Here is a 19657-nt window from a genome sequence, read left to right as displayed (position 1 = left end):
AAATATACACATTATTAACTTCAAGGAAAATAATAAACAAACAATTAAATTAAATAATTGAAAGAAAGATTTGGGACCAAACCCTCAGAAATTAAACCTTTCACGTCTAGGGCGAAGGCAACTTCGAATATGGCTAGATGTTTCTAGATCTAATGAATGCGGAATTTTTATATTTGAGAGAAGCTAGTTTAGAAAAGAGAGAGAGAGAGAGTAATCAAGAAAATCTTGATGAGAGTTGGTAGATTGTAGATGAAAACTGGTTATTTGATGAAGACTGGTTATCGAAAACGGAGTTTATAGCACGTTATTTATAGAGAAAATCAGCCAAAAAGATAAAATATCAAAACAGAGTTCTGGCGTACATCAAACCGAACCAGCGCCAAGCTGGCTATTGGCGCCAGGCGCCAACATTAGCTCCAGGCGCCAATGCTAGCGCTAGGCGCTACAGCTGGCGTTTGGCGCTGAATCAGAAAATCACGTGTTTTCTTAAAATCTGATAAAAATTGCCGCACAGGAGGATAAAATCGTATCTTTCCTCAAAAAATGTTCTTTGATTTTAATTAAAACTCTGAAAAGTCAACAAAAGTCAATTTATCAATGCTAATTGAATTAGGAATGAAAAGAACCTTCTAGAAGAATCTAGAAGACTAAAACCATTCCTAATTGCATTAGGAATGATAAATCATATCAGGCCCTCCCCTAGATCATTGGGCCGCATATAAGGCTCAAACCGGGCCCAGTTTAGTAAATTGGCCATAACTTCCTCAATATTCATCGGAATTGGGCTTATAATATATCGTTGGAAAGCTCTTGTCAAGCCCCATAACACTACACTACTAATGGACCCATATCATGGACCAACCAAACTGGATTGGCTGTTTTCTTAAAATAAGTTTTTAAAACAGAGAGAAGAGAAAAGAATTAAAACTATCCGCAATACTAAACTTTCCATACTTTCACTTCATTCGATTATGGTTCGACGTGAAAGGTACTCATCACCGGGTTTGTTTTTGGGGAGACACAAATGGGTGTCTACACATACTGACTTTAAAACATAATAAATATCAAATTAGACATTATCCAAATTTGATGAAAAAATTCATAAGAATTAAAATCATATTAACAAAAATACTACAAGGAACAAGCTTAAACTAATGTATACATAAATGAAGAACTCAAAGACAGAATACTTACTTTAAATGTATGAGTCTTTGAATACCTTTCACTTCTCCAGCAAAAGTTAATCTTCGGGTGCTTCTAGGAACAACGTAGAGTTGAGTTCCTTCCTTGAATTTTCTTGTACGTACTCATCTTAGCCAAGAACTTGCTCGTAAGGGTTTCCTACTTCATTAAGAGCTCCGGCTCTGATACCAATTGTTATTTAAATGAAATACTATAAGAGGGGGGGTGAATTGTAGTATGGAGATTGCTAGTTACTTTTTGCGGAATTAAAAGAAACTTAACGCAATAGAGAAGTAGTGCAAGAGAAATTTTACGAGGAAAACTTCCTATGCCAAATAGGAAGTGAAAAACCTCGACCCAAAGGGATTTTGACTCAAAACATTCCACTGAAATAGGCCAACGAATCTGTTATAACTTATGAGGAACTTGAGTCTCTACCTAGTTCCTTAACAAACTCATATCCCCAACAACTATTCCCTCTAATAGTTGCAGCTCGAAATCTTCCCTCAAAGACCTCTCTTCTCACTCAAGACTTCACTCAAAGCCTTATTCTTTCTCTTTCTCTCAAGCTTCACTCCAACCTTTCTCTTTCTCTCATTACAAATAACTCACTCAAGTTCTCACCCTAATACAAGAGTTCACTCAAACCCTCATAAATTCCCCATTACAAGAGCTCATTCAAACCCTTAAACAACTCTCAAATACATATAAAAGATATAATGTATAAAACTAATATCTTGGACACTTTGATATATGTAAGGAACTTGGAACCTGGAGGAACTAGCTCACCAGTGTGGAGAGAAAATATATTTCTTTTCTACTGCTGTACCACTTGGGACAAACTGCATTATGGAATGACTCACTTAAGCCTGACAGTTTGAAATGAATGAAAACATCTCTTTTTATAGTGCTTCAAAGATGAACACATTCACCCCATGATCTTTAACCATAATAATAGTGTTTCCTAAATTCTAGGCATTATCTCCATTAACTTCATGAACATAAGAAGTAATGGAAGACATGGATTGGAGTCAAAAACATGTTCACCATGATCACCTTATTTTTCTCCAGTAAAAAGTTATTTCAAATTAAACGTGAAAAGTAATTTTTATTTTGCCAAAAACTTAATAAATAAAAATAGAAATTACAAGATAATAAAATACTAACCAAATCAGATTTTTATCAATTAAAAACTGATTTGGATTTTATTCATTAAGAATAAATATTTTATAATAATATTTTATCCTAAAATAACTATCCTATTTAATTTGAAATATTAAACAAATTAGAGATTAGATAGGAAACAACCTAAAACATATCCCTAAAATATAGGAGAAAATAAAGAGAATAAAATATCATTTTGACTAAAAAAAAAAAAAGATATTATTTTAAAAACTTATCTTTTATAAAATAAAATCTATTTAAAATAAATTATACCAATTCAAAACTTATTACCTAGAAAGTAGGCAAAGATAATGCAATGACTATTAACATGGAAAACTGACTTCAAGTGCTGTGTAAACTCTTGTTTCTCCTATACACGAATTTTAGACTAACCCGTAAGGAACTGGCTAGTCAGCAATACCTAGTTCCTTCCAGACTGTCAGTTCCTTTGAGACTGAAGTTCCAATTTAGTTCCATAGGCATGTTCCAAACAATTTCTCGTATCCGACATTCTTACATGATTCCTAGAAAAATGTACTCTTATTTTTCTTTCTTAAAGCTTCTACTCCAAAGCTTGTGTTCGTTCAAAGGAACTTCTCTATGCTTGTTCCCACTTAGTAACTGCTGCTTATTCCTTGCAAAGAACTGCTTCTCATTCTTCTTAGGAGCTGCATGTAAAGTCTAACAATATGTTTGTATGTTTAGATTTATGTTCTCCTCGGGAACTCAAGCACGATCCATACATTGTACGTTGGGAACCACCTTAAATAATGATCTAACTTGTACTCAATCATTTTCTTGCTTCATGAGTTGTTCATGCACATCTCAATACACATATTAGGGGTTTTTTTTTTTTTTTTTTGAGGGGACAATACACATATTAGTTAGATAATCATCATTTGTTCACAATCATCAAAACCTTACAACAGTCGAGAAATTCTTTAGTGATGGAGGAAAGCTCACAAACAATGACGTACAAACACTTACCATGCATTTTGGGTTAATCAATAACTATACTCTTAAATTATACTACCTTCGATTTTTTTTTTGTTAACACCTTTCTATTATCATACTTGCTCAGCTCTATTTTAACGATTAATATCTTTTTTAATAATTGATATTAATAAAGGCAAATTTGTCAAAAAAAAAACCTTTTTAAATACATCATTTTGCGAAAAAAATACCTTTTAAAAGCTTTATGGTAAAAAAAAAAAAAAAACCCAAAGTTGATAATTTTTTGTTGATAGAAACCTAGTACCACTAATTCACTTGATTAACCTCTAATTACTCTTTAATGCTTACTTAAGTATTCAATAATTAATTAATTTACAATAAAAAAAACCCACCACTCTCACCCACCAGCCAGCCATCGCCCTCCATTTCTATTTCCCCCTCCCTCTGCAGCAGCTCCCACCCCAACTGTGCCGCCGATTTGAACCACTCACCGTCGGATGACCTCCTCCTTTTCCCCCTTAACTCCGGCACAGTGGCGGGGCTGGGCCGGTGCAGGGTGGGCGACAGCTCAGGGCCCGCAAAAAACAAGTGCCCCAAAATTTAGTATGTATACAATTTGTTTCACAAATAATCACAAAAAATACTAGTTGGATCAGTGGTTAGCTTATATTTATAATAAACTCAAGACCAGAAACCCATTGGGGTCTATTTTTTGCTTTTAACTTTTAAACCTATTAATTATGGGCCCAATATTAAAAAAAACTTGAAACTTGAATAGGGCCCCAAAATTGTGGGGAATTTCTAGCCCCGCCCCTGCTCCTCCGATAGTGTGGAACACCAATCCCATTTCATTCTCTCTCTTTTTTCTTATCAATATCTCTCTCTCATTTTCTCTCTCTAAAGATGGGTTTCCAAGGAAACCGTTCATCCGACACCAAACCCTCCAACTTCCTCATCTACGGTCGAACCTGTTGGATCGGCGATTTAATTTACTCGACAAACTCTACGATTCCCAAGGAATTACCTACATTTTCGGTCCAGGCCATTTGGAGGTGGTTTTTGTGGCTAAGGTGGTGGGTAAGTAAATTGTCAGGGTTTATGGAGGGTTGCAACGGGGGTAAGGGAAGGGAGTCGGCCGGCGATGAAGTTGGATCTTCGGGGGAGGGATCGGAGCTACTGCGTGCGTGCTACCATGGGAGGGGGAAAGGGAGGGTGGTGGCTTGCTGGTGGTGTGGAGATGGTAGTTTTTTTTTTAATTTAAAAATTAAGTTAATTATTAAATAGTTAAGTGAAAGTTAGAGATTAATTAGACGAAATTAAATGTTAATCAAGTGAATTAGTGATACTAGGTTTCTATCAACAAAAAATTATTAACTTCGGGTTATTTTAACGATAAAGCTTTTAAAAGATTTTTTTTTCGCAAAATGATGTATTTAAAAGTTTTTTTTTTTTGACAAATTTTCCTTTAATAAAATATACATTTAGATGATTCAAATAAGATTTCACATGATTATATATTATCATAGTGATGATATCACAAAAGCTAGTCAAAGAGTAGTTTGTAAATAGTGCAAAAGTAAAAGGAGGAAGTATATTTCTTTGAGGGTTTTTCGTTAAATTTGGCCGTCAAAATGGTGGTGAGGTTAGGGTTTGTTGTGATGCTTATGGTGTTGAGTATGGTGTATATTATGGAACTGAGGCTCCATCCACCATTGATGATGAGAAAGGTTGGAGATGATAATTAAGGTTGAAGAAGAGATGATGAAGAAAGTTGAAGCAATGGAAGGATACAGAAGGGGACGAAGGAAGAGTTCGCAAGAGGGTGGGTCAGCTAACAAACAACAATTGCACAAAAGTTTAAAAAAGGCAGTTTAAAATAAGTTATTGAATGGCGGTGGTTGTGGGCGGGCCCTTGTGGCCCAATATACACATGTGAAAGTTTAAAATTTGTTACCTCTCTTATTTTTTTCACTCTCCTCCTGCTCTAGTTTTTTTTTATTTATGTTTTTTCTCTCTCCTCTGCTCTTCATTATCCCTCTTTCTATCTCCTTTGTTCTTCAATCTCTCGTTTCTCTTTCCTCTATATTTCTCACCCAATTTTCTCTCTCTTCTGCTCTCAATTTCTCTTTTTTCTGCTCCTAATTTCTCTCTCTTTTGGGCTCAATTTTTTACCATTACAAATTCGAATTCTCAATTTTCTAGGCTTTACTCTACTATTCGATTTCTAGTTTTAATTTTTTGCATTTTTGTTTTGATTATTGAAGTTTGTTGAAGTTCCAAACGTATCAATGAAGAAGATTAGTACAAATCCACCACATGCAAACATGTTTTTTCTTTTTTAAATTGCTTTACAATATATCAGTATAATTTTTGTGATTTTGCTATTGTTGAACTTTGATTTTAATTTTTAATTGCGTTTCTTTCGTCGTTTTCCAGTACGTTTTTACTTGTAAATTGTGGAATGAAGAAGACTAGTAATCTAGCTTCAAATAAATGATGGAGATCTATTGTGTATTAGGTTTTGTGAAAATAAAGGGTCACTTTTAAAGGGTCACTTTTGTGAAATAAAAGAGTCACTTTTGTAAAAATATGGGTCACTTTTGTTAAAAAAAAAAGGGTCACTTTTGTAAAATATGGGTTACTTTTGTAAAAAAAAAAAAAGGGTCACTTTTGTAAAAAATAAAAATAAAAATAGGGTCACTTTTGTGATAATATGGATCACTTTTTTTTAAAAAAAAACTATGTAATATTACTATTCACACGCGCAAAATGTTCAATGTACAATAAAATTATTGTAAACCGGAGGCATGCAATTTTTTTTGAAAATATTGATAAAGTTGCAAATATTTACAATACCACTTTTGCCATTTGAGAATCAACCCATGTTTCCGAATTGAGAAACTGGGGCTCCCTCATTCAAAAGTGAAATATTATTTTTTTGAAAATGAAACTATTAGTCATACACCATGCAACTATTACAAATTCGTGTTGCAGTGCACAAGATAGTTCACCGCAATTTACTTGATTTAAGCCTTGTTCACTTCACTTTGAAAAATTATTCATTAAAGATAATTTCAATTCAATAAAAAATTTTCAATCAAATCAAAATAATCTCAATTCCGCAAAAATAATAATAGTTTTGTAAAAATAAGTTTAGTTCTATAAAAATAGTATTAGTCCAGTAATACTAAATTTATTTCAGTAAAAATTCAATAAATATAAATATAAGAAAAATTTGTAAATTACCACCCAAAAAGGGGTGCTGTTTTGAAATTACCACTCATTAAAAACAAAATTCTTTCAGATTACCACCTTTTTTTGTTTTCCGGTGGAAAATCTGTTTGAGGACCCCACATAACGGCTATAAACGACTACTTTGACTCTCTCTCCCCGATTTCTGTTGTTTATAAATTGTCAAACTTCAATTGAAAAAATTTTGCCCCAAATTTCATTCAAAATTCCTCAAATTTCAACTTCTATAGTTAGAAGAAGGTATCTACTGAATTTCATACTCTGATTTTGCAGCTAAGGTATGATTCCAGTACTTCGTAATTTAGGGTTTTTTCCCCTAATTTAGGAATTAGGGTTCCTGAGGCAATAAAATTTGGGGCTTTTTGCAATTAGGGTATTTGTTTGCAATTAATTGTGCGATTTAGTTTGAATTCTGCTAATTGAAGTTGATGTTGTCCAAATTTGTTCTTCAATTGTTTATTATTCTGAATAATTGTATCTTATGTGTTGTGTTTTGCGATTGGATGATTTGAATGATTCATTGATGCATGAAGTTGTAAGCTAGTTCTTTTTGTTTGTTTTTGGATTATGTCTTGCAGAAATGGAGGAGAATAAGTACATTTTCAGATTTAAGTATATGAGTGTTGTTGTTGACCTTGAATATGAAGCAGGCAAAAGTAACCTACAGGATACAGCCATAGCTTTTGAAGATCAACTTCGTGACATGGAAGATCCAATAGAAGGATCAATTGACCTTCTGTACCCCATATTTCAGTATATCTATAAAGGAAAGTATAGGACTTTAGAAGATGATGGTGATGTGTTCAAGATGATTAGGAGGTTGGGAAAAAAGGATATGTACATCATACATGTTGGGAGCACAGATGACCCTGGTTTCTTGGCTGATTGCATAATTGAGTATAGGATGAAATAGAATGGGACTTGGCCACCCCCTGGTTATCCTCATTATGGTGGCCAACCACCACAGTGACTAGGTGTGCTTGACTTAGAAGTGTGTAATTGCTTGTGTTGCATAGACTGACTAGTTGTTTTGTAATTGCAGGTTGGAATATGTCTTGGAATAACACATCTCCCACAGATAGACCAGAAGAAATGCAATTGTGGATTGCCTTTTGCTAGCTTGACATCTTGGACCAGAGAGAACCTAGGGAGGAAATTCAGGGCTTGCAAATTCTATGACCCTAACACTGAAACTAGGGGGTGCAAGTGCTTTGAATGGATTAACACAGAAGATGGAGCTGAGTGGCAGAGAGATGTGATCAATCAACTATTGCTTGACAAAAAGTTGATGAAAGCTGAAGTGAACTCTCTCAAAAGGGATGTTGATGACTTAACAGGGCAGAGAAGATGTCTTCTTAATGAGGTGGATACATTGAAAATGAAATGCAAGGCTTTGAGTGGGGACAGGAAGAAGATGATCAATGGTAGTGGCAATCCTGACGGCAAGCTGATGATTGTTGTAGTTGTTGTTTGGTCCTTCATTTTAGTTTTAGGTTGTGTTGTAGTTAATAAACTGGTTTAAGGGAGGTGTACTTATTGTAGTAGTAGTTGATTGTAATGTTAAACTTGGTGTTTTGGTAATGCAATGAACAAGTAGTTATGGTTTATATATAGTGTGTTTATTGTTTTTACGTCCTTTTATGTATTGGTGTCTTTTTGTTTATGAACAAGTAGTTATGCAATGAACATGACAATTAACATAAGTGCAACTCAAACAAACTAAGAGTGAAGCAAACTATTTTCAACCAACTGTCTATGGCATTGAGATAAGGTGAAAAACATCCAAGTTTATACAAGTCACAAAATACTAGCCACTTGTAAATAAAGTTAAATACATGACAGTTGGTGTTCCCAAAATTAAAATTGTTGGTGTTCACAAAATACATCACAATTGGATAGTGAGCAAAATATCACAGCCTAACACTACCACCTTCTAATTGCTACCACCATGGATGTTGTACTTCATAAAAGTTGGAACAGGGTTAGCATCAGTAGTTGTTGAGGCTTGGCTTGGTTGGGTAAATGGTTGCTGCTGCTCACTCTGCTGACTCCACTGAAGTTGATGCTCCTGTTGTTGCTGTTGCTTCTGCTGATGTGCCTTCCTGTACTGCTCTTGAGGGAATCTCTTGTTCCCAATGCTGTTAGGACCAGCAGTAGCACCAAGTGCACTCTGCTGTATTTGGCACATAACATAACAATAGGAGTTATTGATTTTGAACTGAAGATAAAAAAAAATAAAAAAATAAAAAAAAAAAGCTTATCATATACCTTCTGCAATGCCCTTTGCTCTTTCACCCACTCACTGTCTGACTGGGGTCTGCCTCCATCTTTTTTTGGCGAAGACACAACAATAGGTGTTACTGTAGGGTTCTTGCAAGTTTTTGCATAGTGACCTAGCTACCCACAGTTTCTGCAGGTGCTTCTTCTCTTCACATGCTGCTGCACAACTTGGCTTCGGGAACCCTCTTCTCCCTGTTCCAGCTTTCTTTTATTAGATTTAGGTCTTCCAGGCTGGACTCTGATGGCTGGTGGCATAGGTGCTCTGAGTTTCACCTTCTACCAATGGTGTGGGCCAAGCATAGGTTGCACTTCATACCTATATGCCAACATATAGGTATCCACAGAGTATGCACTGTCTACATAGTCTTCAGGACCTGCCCTTTTGTCCATGATGCATGCAAATGCATGGACACAAGGGATACCTGTAAGCTCCCAGTGATAGCAGGTGCATGTACCTTTACTAAGGTCAACTGTAACTACATCAGAGTTCAGCTCAACCTCATATGCATTATCCCTAGACACTTGCACAATACAATGCCTTGCAACAGGCTCCATTCTTTTGAATGTTTTCTTCACATAAGGAGTTACTTTGCCTTCCATTTTTTGGTAACACTCCCATTTGTCATGGTTCCTTTTCATCATATACCTCCTAAGCCACTCCATTTGAGTCAAAATAGGCTTATCCCTAGCTTCTTTGATAACAACATTAAAGGTCTCACATACATTATTGAGAAGCATATTTGACTTTGGGAAAGAGCTAAAGGCATGCCTAGACCAGTGCTCTGGAGGGATGTCAGCAAGGTACTCATATGCCTCCTAAGAAAGAAACTTAATTGACTCCATGGAAACCTCAAAATCAAACTAAAAAACAGAAAAAATAACTAGTAAATACCTTACATATAACCTAGTTTCTGCATAGTTCAAGAAAATAACAAGATATGAACACATTGTAGAAGTAGATATAACTTAGTTTTGTAGCTTACCAAGGTAGTTGTTCTGGCAGCTGACCAAAATAACTCCTTAAATGTTGAGCCACTAAATTGCAGCGTGAAGTTAGCCCATATGTGCTTGACACAGTACCTTGTGTCTGCATTTGGCACAACTTGAGTCAAAGCTTCTAGCAGGCCCTGTTTCATAAATTACAATTGAGCAACATAATTCATTTTAGTAACCCAAGTTCAGTTTGAAAATGAAACTAAAATATACATTAACAAAATAGGATTACCTTTTGTCTATCAGACATAAAAGTATATCCAAGGCCTCCATCTTCATCTTTTAGTGTATCCATCAGCCTCTCAAGAAAGAAAATCCATGTTTCTTTGTTCTCAATCTCAACTGTATCCCAAGCAATAGGGTAAATGTTGTTATTATCATCCTTACCAACTGCTACTAGGATCTGTCCTGGGTATGAACCCTTGAGATGAGTGCCATCAAGCCCAATCAGTGGTCTACAGCCAGATAAAAACCCTTTGGCTAAAGGTGCAAGACACATGTACATTCTCAAAAATAATGGTGGTTCAGGCTTCTCTATTCCATCAACTACTACTACACAACCAGAACCAGGGCTATGCTTAATAATAGCCTTACCATAGTCCCAAACTCTAGCATACTGTTCTGATGCTGAGCCATAAATAATGAGTTTAGCTCTTGCCCTTGCCATCCAAGCCTTACTGTAAGTTATTTCTATCCCAAGGTCCCCTAAAACTTTCCTTCTGAAAGCTTTAATTATCAACCCAGAATCTGATCTGAAATCCTCAATGTACTTCTCAGCTAAGTACTCAGCAGTTAAGTTATGATTGCTTCTAACCCTAAGACAGTTATGCTTCACATTCAATCTCTTAATTTGCCAAAAATCTTGGTTCACAGACCTTCTAACCACCACCCTAAAGTGACATCTCCTACCCCCAACACATGTACAACTAGGAAGTCTACATTTTTTAGCATTCCATTTACACTGACACCTCTTCCTACACTGTATAGTGATCTTACTACTGTCATTATGCAAATACCAATATTCATACCTATTTTCAATGGCATGAACCCTGAGAGCTTTCCTCACCACTTTGTTGTTAATGAACTTCTGGTATTTCACCAATTGGATTGGTTTCTTGAAGTCTGTTGAAGCATGGAACCAAGGACTATTAAATTATCATGCTCATCATCAGAAGCTCTAGGACTGTCCAATTCTTCAGAATCAGAAGTGTACTCCCTCTGAACAGTTACCTCTTTATGTAGCAGTTCACTTTGCAAAAACACTTGCTCTTCATGTTTGTCTTGCACATCCTTCAAACTTGCATTCACCTCTTGTAGAATTTGCCTCCCACTGTCCTCCAATAGTCTGGCCTCTTCTGGTCCCTCATCTTCACCCTCCTCTTCCCCAACATCCCAATCTAAGTCAGTATTATCAGAACCACAAGAATCAGATCCAGATTTTGATTCAAGCTCAAGCTTTCTCTTTGTCTTCTTCTTGCACTCCCCCTTTGCTCTCCTTTTCCCCTGAGTTTTTCCCTTCAATTTCTTCCCCCTAACAGTAGAAGGACCTTCCTGCTCACCTTGCTTCCCCTTCCCTTTTACACTCTCTGAAATAGGCTTATCTACAACCTTATCAGCTTCTTTATCACCCTTTTCCACCCCTTGTCTTTTTGCTATTTTACCCTAGGGCTTCTTCTAATCTCACTGGGCTTTGCAACTGTGTTTTGAGTACTTTGGGTAGGCTGAACAGTAATGGGTTCTACACTAACAGCCCTACACTCTTATTGGCTAGTACAGTAAAGTACAACAAAGCCATCCTTACTTTTTGTCTCTAAAAAGCCCTTCACTTCCTCATCATTCACAATTTCCCTTTTGCCATTTGACCAAAGCTTTCCCTTTTTTTTTATACCATATATTCCACACACTAGGCACATGCAAATCTAGCTTAACAAACCCCCAAATGCAACACTCTCTGAGCAAGTGCACTGACATTTCACTCACTTTACAGCCACTTCTCCAAAACTCCCATCCTCCATCATACACAACCAGATTCCTTCCCTTTATTTTTCTTTTCACAAACCCACCACCTAATCTAACCTTAACATCCACATCTCATTATTAGGGACCTGTTCATATAATAAAGGCATTACACACTAATTCCAGATTAAAGTCAAGAGTTTAGCAAACCCAACACAATTGTTTATTCAATTCAACACATGTGACATAATTAAACAATTCCCCCAATTAAACAGCAATTACATTACCAATTGCAATAATAAACAAACATAAAGTTAATCCATTAAACAATGAACCCTAAGTATGCACATAATTGCAAATATACCATCAACAACAAACAATTACAAAATTAAATTGTAAAGGGTCCCAATTGCTTACCTCAGGTGTCGCCATTGACACCACCAACTGACAGAAGCTTGACCAACGCGCTTTTGGTCCCCAGAAAACACACGAAGATGGCGATTTGAACAGCAAAATCAAGTACAAAAAGGGTCCCAATTTGCAGAAAAAAAAAATTAGGGTTCTGATTCAGGGTAGTTGCAATGTTGACAGAGAATTAATGGAAGAAAGAGAGGAAAGATTGATGTTTTAAGCTGAATTAATTGAAGAAATTGGTGAGGGAAGATGTTTTTTTTTTTAGTTTAATTTTGAGTCAGAAGGTTAGGTCGAAGGAAATGAAAAAAAAGGAGGGAAATTAATAAGGTGGGGCCCTCAACCGGATTTTCTACCGGAAAACAAAAAAAGGTGGTAATCTGAAATGTTTTTTAATTTAATGGGTGGTTTTTTAAAATAAAATTTTTAATGAATGATAATTTCAAAATACAACCTTTTTTTGGGTGGTAATTTACAAATTTTTCTAAATATAATAGAGAATCCACAAAAAATATACTACGTATTAAGGTGAAGTGAACCGGTCAACAATCGCCCAACCAACCAAACCCGGCTATTTGTCGTGGTTGCTGAAAATCATGAAATTTCAAAATGTGGTTCGGGTGCCAATGAAATTTCAAAATGTGGGTTCGTAATTCAGCTTCGGATCACCGTTGTAACACCAAACCTCTTTAAGCTTCTTCCTCTTCCTTCTCCCCACCACACTTCTTTGAATCTCCTTTGTTTTTCCTTCGGTTCTCAAACTTTATTCTCATTGTCCCTCAAAAACCCATTTCTTAAAATCACATATTTTTCCCTCTTTTGCTCGATTTTTGGTCAATCAATCTTCACTGATTTTGCGTTCTTTAATTTGAACTTCAGATTCTGGGTATTTTTCTTCTTTACCCTACTCAATTTCTTGCCGCTTTACTTTGTTTTTAATTTCTCTATAAATTTCTTCATTATAATTAAGTTTTTTTGCAGCAAAAAACAAAAAAAACCCTTGATTTTTATTTTCTGAAGTTTAATTTCAAACAGCTTCAATCTAATTTGCGGAAGTTGTTGTTATCGATGAAGGGTGATAAATCGATTAAGAGCTCAACATTTAGTAAAATGAGGAAAAGATTGTCTGATATTAGCAATTTGCATTCTCAACACAAATCGCCTTTCAAGAATCAGGAGAATGTTTTACCTGCTCCCGATAATTCTTCCAGTAAAATTTACATGGAAAAAATTCTTCAGGTGAAACCCTTTTTCTGCTATTCTCTTACAATTTCTTCGTATTTTTTTGTGTGAATATTTCCCCTTTTATGGTTGATTTGAGTTCAATTTGCAATTTTAAATTGTATGTTTTGAATTTGTGACTTAGGGAATTGGGTTTAGTTTATAATTTGATGAATTTTGCAAAATTGTGAAATTGGGAAATGGGGTTTAGTATACAATTTGATGGAATTTTTATGTTACGCATTTGTGATTTAGGGAATTAGGTTTACTTTACAATTTGTGTCTTTTTTAGGAATAGGGTTTAGTTTATAGTGATGAACATTATAAAATTTGTGATTTTGAGAAATGGGCTTTGAAATTCTGATTTAGGGAATTAAGTTTAGTTTACAATTCGTGATTTTTTAGGGTTTGAAATTAGTTTATTGATGGACATTATACAACTTGAATATGTTAATTGGGAGAAATGGGTTTGGTTTACTATCCAAGGAGCATTATGATTTAGTGCAGTGGGTTTAATTTATACAACCTAATGAGCATTCTATGTTTTAAATTTGTGATTCAGGAAAATGCTGTGATGAAGAAACTTTTAGAAGAGAAAGAGTATCCTTCATTTTCAATTCTTGCTTTATGGATTATGTTATGCTGTTCTTATTTAATGAATTGTTAGAGTGAATCTCAGAAAATAATGTCAGAAGGATAATGTTAAGAGTAAATTATACTTGGAATGCCAAGTCGGACATTAAATCATCTTCAGAATTTCCTTAACGAATGTTGTAAAGTAAAATTATTGAATCGAATGGAGTTGAGCTGCAGAAGCTGAGAGTTATTCTTCAGAGAACACAGCTGCAGAATTGGCATCTTGCTCAAAGCAATACTCAGATGTTAGCGGTTGGTGCATCCTTTTCATGCAGACAGTGGTTGTTTAAAGTTATTTTTTTAGCTGAGTGGAGTGTTGATTTTCTTTTATTTATGTGTGCAGGAACTTAACATGGGTAAAGATAGGGTAAGTAAGAATATGTAACTGCTTATATAGAGATTGGTGAATGAATCCCGTCTCCTTGACAATTTAGAGAATTTTTTTGATGAACCGATAATCTGATTGATATCCAGTTGAAAACCCTACAACATGAGCTTCTCAGCAAGGATGCCTTGTCTAAAGCAATGGCTCTTGAACTAAAGGTGCGTAGTATTAGATTGCATGAAAACCTTAAGAGAAAACTAAGCCTCATGCATTTAGTATAATAATTCTTTGATTCAAACTTTTGTTAATGGTTGAAATGCACTGGGAAAATAAATTGTTTGTGCTTTGAGACGTTAAAGTTAATTCATCTGAGCTTTAATCCTTCTACAAATTTCAGAAATACCAGATAGCTGAGGGTCCTCTTTCTATTTGCTTTAAATTGCAGGAAAAAACAAAGGTGCGCTGTAAAACAAATGGCTTGCAGGTATCTTGGAAATTGGCAGTGAACTTGTGTGCTAGTAGCCGGTATTGTGAATGTGTGAACTTTTTTGCTATTTGTGATCTTTTTCTAATTGATAATGGTTTGTTGGTGAAGAAAGGAGAGCCTAAACCAGAAGAAGCAGCTGTGGAGCAACCACTGAAGGACAATGAGAACAAAGTATCCAAAACGAAAAGAGAACGCCCTGCAAGAAGTCAATGTAATTTGCTTCTTCTGATTTATATGTGTTTGTAATTTTGATCCTGAGCACCAATACATGTTTTCTGTGTGTTAACACATTCATATCTCACTCTTGCAGCCATGGGACCTACAACGTCTCAGCAAGCTGTTGATAAGGAGACGGTGGAAAACAAAAGGTCAGATGTGTAGTCTGGTTGATTTTAGTATTCTCTGTAGTTTATATCCCATTTTCTTCTCTTCATATTACTCGTATAAAAGAGTGAGTATGATATGTATTATGTTGGAGGATATATGCTGTCTTGATGCCCTTTTATTTATCCGTTTTGTAAAGTGGCCAGGCAATATTACTCGCATAACCGTGTCTCATCCTTTTCCTATAAATGAGTTAGATTGGTTCTTGATTATGTAGAGAAAGAATGAATAAATTACAAGCAATAATATTTATGAATAAATAGTCCTGAAATCATGCTTGCTAGCACGTCTTAAAGTAGTTTATGTGATGGAGTTATTGGAGAATTCTGAGATCTTGTATATTATGTGTTCAGGCGTTGTTTGAGGAGGCAATCAGCGAGGTTGAAGCCCTCAGGGAAACAAGATGACTTGTTTGAGATTGAAGTGGGAAAAGATGCTGCCAACCAGACTACACATTTCTCATGTCGTAAATCAACCTCTGATAAAGCTGATGATGAAGAGTGTCTCTCAGAGTCATCAAATAGTACAACAGCACAACGATTATCAATTGGAAGGCCACAGCGCAGGGTTACAGAAAAAGTTCAGTCATACAAGGATCCTCCGCTTAATAAAAAGATGAGGAGACCAGCTTAGTAACCCTGCATCTTTATCAGCCCGTGTGGATTCGATTGGAAAGGCCAACTAGGCATTTCTCACGTCGTAAATCAACCTCTGATAATGCATAGCCTCTGTTGTCCATGGCTTTGGAAATTATGGCTTGTTGTAGATTTGTGATAGCTATCCTTTCTAATACTGAAGTAGTTAGGATATTTTTGTCTGATCTTATTGTAACATATTTGAGCTTCTGACTTTACTATGCAGGGTTTATGCAATATCAGCTTCTGAAATGTTGCAACCATTATTACAGTGTAGAATTGTTAATTGCAGTAGGTCAGTACTGTTAGCTTCCTATAGTAGGCTGGATAAGTCATCCAGCAATTCATGCTAGTACTTAGAAGGTTTATTGCTAGAAGCTAAGCATTAAAATAATTGATTCTAGTTAAATTAAAGTGAATCCTAACCTAATTTTAACTACTCCAATTTAAGTTACTTCTCTTTCATTTGTTTTTTGCATGTCAAAATTGCTTTATTTTAAGTCATTCTCTGTTGATTTGGTCCTATTAATATGTTGCAAAGAGGTTTCTGTTAGGATGTTTTTGGGAGATTATCTATTCTCAATGGCTAATAACATAACCTAGGTCTTATATTAAGAGGCAAAATTTGAACCGTCGACTTTATGTATGGACTAATGATGTACATATACCATTAACGTTCTCAACAGTAATGTTGTACAAGTATTATTAATGTCGTCTCAAGTATATTTAGAACCTATTCTATACACCTTATATCGCAAGGGGTGTAACAATTACTCTTAATATCATTTCATAATGCCTATCCTTACATGTATAACTATAATTTGACCATATTTTTACACGTGGGGAAATATCAATTTAGATATTTTATAGATTTTCCCAATATGTAATTTCAAATTTCGTAATATTCATAATTCCAGTTTACACACAACTAAAGATAGTTTGATAATAAGTAAACGAAGATTAAAAATTTTGATCTTTATCAACAATATGCAATAATTTTCCGAAATAAGTTGAGGATAGATAACAAGTTATCAATCAAAAGAATCGTTGAATACACTTCCTCTTGAATAGACCATTGCAGACTTTGGATGACTAGACCCAAAAGAAGCAACACAGCTCACAATCCAAGACTCCAAGCAAGAGTGGAAGACATGCTAGAATCATGTTAGTTTACTCCGTAAAACGCAAGTTCGGCTACAGCTGCTCAAGTCTTTGGTTGACAGTTGACACCACTATTAATACATCTATATTTATACTCCATCTGTCCCTTAAAGATTGTTTCAAATTCCAATTCTACTTATTTTGTGTACATGAATGGATACAATTATTGACGAAAAAAGAGATAGAAAGAACAATTGGGTTGTACGTAGGAAAATTTACCAAGTCGGATAGGACCTTTTTAAGTTTTTAAGGATATTCATCTTTTATATAGTACGAAATACTACGTATAGAATATGAGATTATCTTGAAGTAACTGTCTTCCAAACATATATGGAGCATGGAATGTAGGACTAGCCGTCTAGCCCTTATATTTTTTCCAGCTATATTTTGGCTTCTTTTGGGTTTGTCTAAACCAACTCCACCTTACTTGTTTTACAAATTTCTTCCTCCCACTTTATACTGCAGAAAAAATTAAAATAAACTGCCCCATTTTCTACCCACAAACAGTACCTAAACTACCATTTTGTCACCCTTATAAGAGGTAGGTACCACTAAAACTACTCTTAAGTCTTAACCCCCAACACTTTATTCCATTTTCTTCTCATTTGCAGGAAATTATGGAAACACTGAGAACTCCTCTTCTCAATTGGCCTTACTACTATCAAGGCAAGGTAAACACCTTACTAATACTACTACTCTTACTTCGTCCAAATTTAGCTGTCACATTACTAGTTCAAATTATAGTTAGAACGAGCATTGGCAAGTTTATTCATCTACTAGTATATTGTTTTTGTACTAAAAATTTTTGTGTAATTTTTGTATGCAGAGTATAGAAGAGCTAAAGCATTCATTGATATGCACAACACTGGAGCTAGAAACAACAAAATTAGCAGCTCAAGAAGAGATTAGGAAGAGGGAAGAACAATTAACCCATCTTCAAGAATTGCTTAACAAAGCAATTACTGAAAAGAATGAAGCTCAAGAAAATTGCAAAACCCTTCTCCTTGAAAAACTCTACATCCAACAACAACATCAACAACAACAACAAACGGTTCCGCCTCAAGTACACTCAGGATCATCTTCAAGCATTGAAGATGAGCCTACAACAGCAACAACAACAACAACAACAACAAAAAGAGTGTTTTCCAACAACAACAACAACAACAACAACAATGGAGGTAATTTCTCGTCTTCAGATGGTGAAGAGAGCATAATCTCTTCACCATCATCGCCATTGCCATTGCCATTGCCACTGCAACCTTCACCATCTGCTTTGTCGGAAACTGCCCTGACTCTGTTAACACCCAAGAAGCCGTTACCCGAAAAGGGGAAACTCTTACAGGCTGTGATAAAAGCAGGACCATTACTTCAGACTCTGCTCTTAGCAGGACCATTGCCTCAGTGGAGACACCCGCCACCGCCTTTGGAGAATTTCGACATTCCTCCGGTGTCGATACCGGCTGCTGCAGTCCCTCAGCCAGAGGTGGTTCATCAACAAGAGTTTCTTCCTAATGTTTGTGGCAATGTTAACAGAAAAAGAGGATTTTCTGATGGTTTTTCTTCTGAGGCTAGTAAGTACCAAAGGGTACTTCTTCATTAGTACTAAATCTACTAATTATGATTTTTATGACAGTAATTTTTTAGCAACAAATGCAGCTACTAAGAGCTAGATTTGTGGGGTTTTTTACTTTTTAGTATATTTTTTGCCAATTATTTGGTGAAGGAAGAAGTGGTTAATCACAATCACACTCCTTAATTTAGTAAATTATTAGGAAAAACACTTGTTTACTAAGAGTAGTTTCAGTGCTAAGTTTGATCAGTTTTTTCTTGAAGCTTGTTAGAGATATGAGATATAATCAATATTGGAATGTATGATACTATCTTTAGTGTGTTTCAAAGATTTCAGTTGAATTTGGTCCCTTATTGCTGAGCTGTAGTATGAACAGTTGAAGCTGTAAATGATGAGCAAATTAGTGGTTTAGCTGTCTTTAAGATTTGGTACTGGTGAAGTCAGAAATGCAATGATAGGGAGTATTATTTTGTCAAAGGAATTCTTGGACTACTTTTTTAGTTGTGATTTTTCATCAAGGATAAAGTTCTTTAAGAAAGTGTCCTAAAATAATTTATAAATTTATAAAATTAACAAATTGGGTATCCAGTTAAAATTTTAATAATTGGACTCGGAATTGGTTGGGATCAGTTCCTAAAACATATGGAGTATATTAATATATGTCGGGTAATTGGGTACCCAACCGGTTTCGATTTAAAAAAAATAAGAATTGATATCTAAATTGGTTGCAACTAATTCTTAATTTTATTACCCGAAATTGAAACCAGTAGGTCCAATTTCAAATATTTGCACATCTCTAACTACGAGTACAATATAAGTATATAGTAACACTTTAACTAAACAATCATTTTCACATTTGATTTCATGTTGATTTCAAATCGTAATCCCGCGAAATGTATCAAGAATCATAAAGACATGATAGTTACTAAGTTATATAATACACATTATCTATATGAAAAGTAACTTACGAAGCACAATATTAAACAAATAAATTCGTGTTATAGCTAGTCCGTTTTTCTGTTTACAAATTGATGCGTTCACATTGC

The 19657-nt window shown here is 35.2% G+C and overlaps 2 protein-coding genes across 3 annotated transcripts; both read left to right on the top strand.

Moving 5' to 3' along the window:
- The first annotated feature begins 12825 nt into the window (after window positions 1–12825).
- On the top strand, window positions 12826–16117 carry LOC145559502 (uncharacterized). Its single transcript, XM_081620919.1, has 10 exons — window positions 12826–13078; window positions 13228–13431; window positions 13976–14013; window positions 14196–14301; window positions 14393–14416; window positions 14524–14592; window positions 14820–14858; window positions 14970–15072; window positions 15172–15229; window positions 15599–16117. Exons 2-10 carry the CDS (start codon window positions 13261–13263, stop codon window positions 15876–15878), a joined length of 888 nt encoding a protein of 295 aa, XP_081477045.1. The 5' UTR covers window positions 12826–13078; window positions 13228–13260; the 3' UTR covers window positions 15879–16117.
- A 1434-nt stretch (window positions 16118–17551) lies between these two features.
- LOC145559501 (uncharacterized) lies at window positions 17552–19043 on the top strand. 2 transcript variants are annotated; one of them, XM_081620918.1, is made up of 3 exons: window positions 17552–17582; window positions 17653–17712; window positions 17868–19043. In XM_081620918.1, exons 2-3 carry the CDS (start codon window positions 17659–17661, stop codon window positions 18639–18641), a joined length of 828 nt encoding a protein of 275 aa, XP_081477044.1. In that variant the 5' UTR covers window positions 17552–17582; window positions 17653–17658; the 3' UTR covers window positions 18642–19043. The 2 variants fall into 2 exon arrangements, with proteins under 2 accessions (XP_081477044.1, XP_081477043.1); XM_081620917.1 differs by lacking the exon at window positions 17552–17582 and having other exon boundaries at window positions 17612–17712.
- Window positions 19044–19657: the final 614 nt, after the last annotated feature.

Source organism: Chenopodium album, chromosome 9 (assembly GCF_948465745.1).
Source record: "Chenopodium album chromosome 9, dcCheAlbu1.1, whole genome shotgun sequence".
In the NCBI taxonomy this organism is placed as follows: domain Eukaryota; kingdom Viridiplantae; phylum Streptophyta; class Magnoliopsida; order Caryophyllales; family Amaranthaceae; genus Chenopodium; species Chenopodium album.
This window is presented reverse-complemented; position numbering and strand designations above follow the sequence as displayed.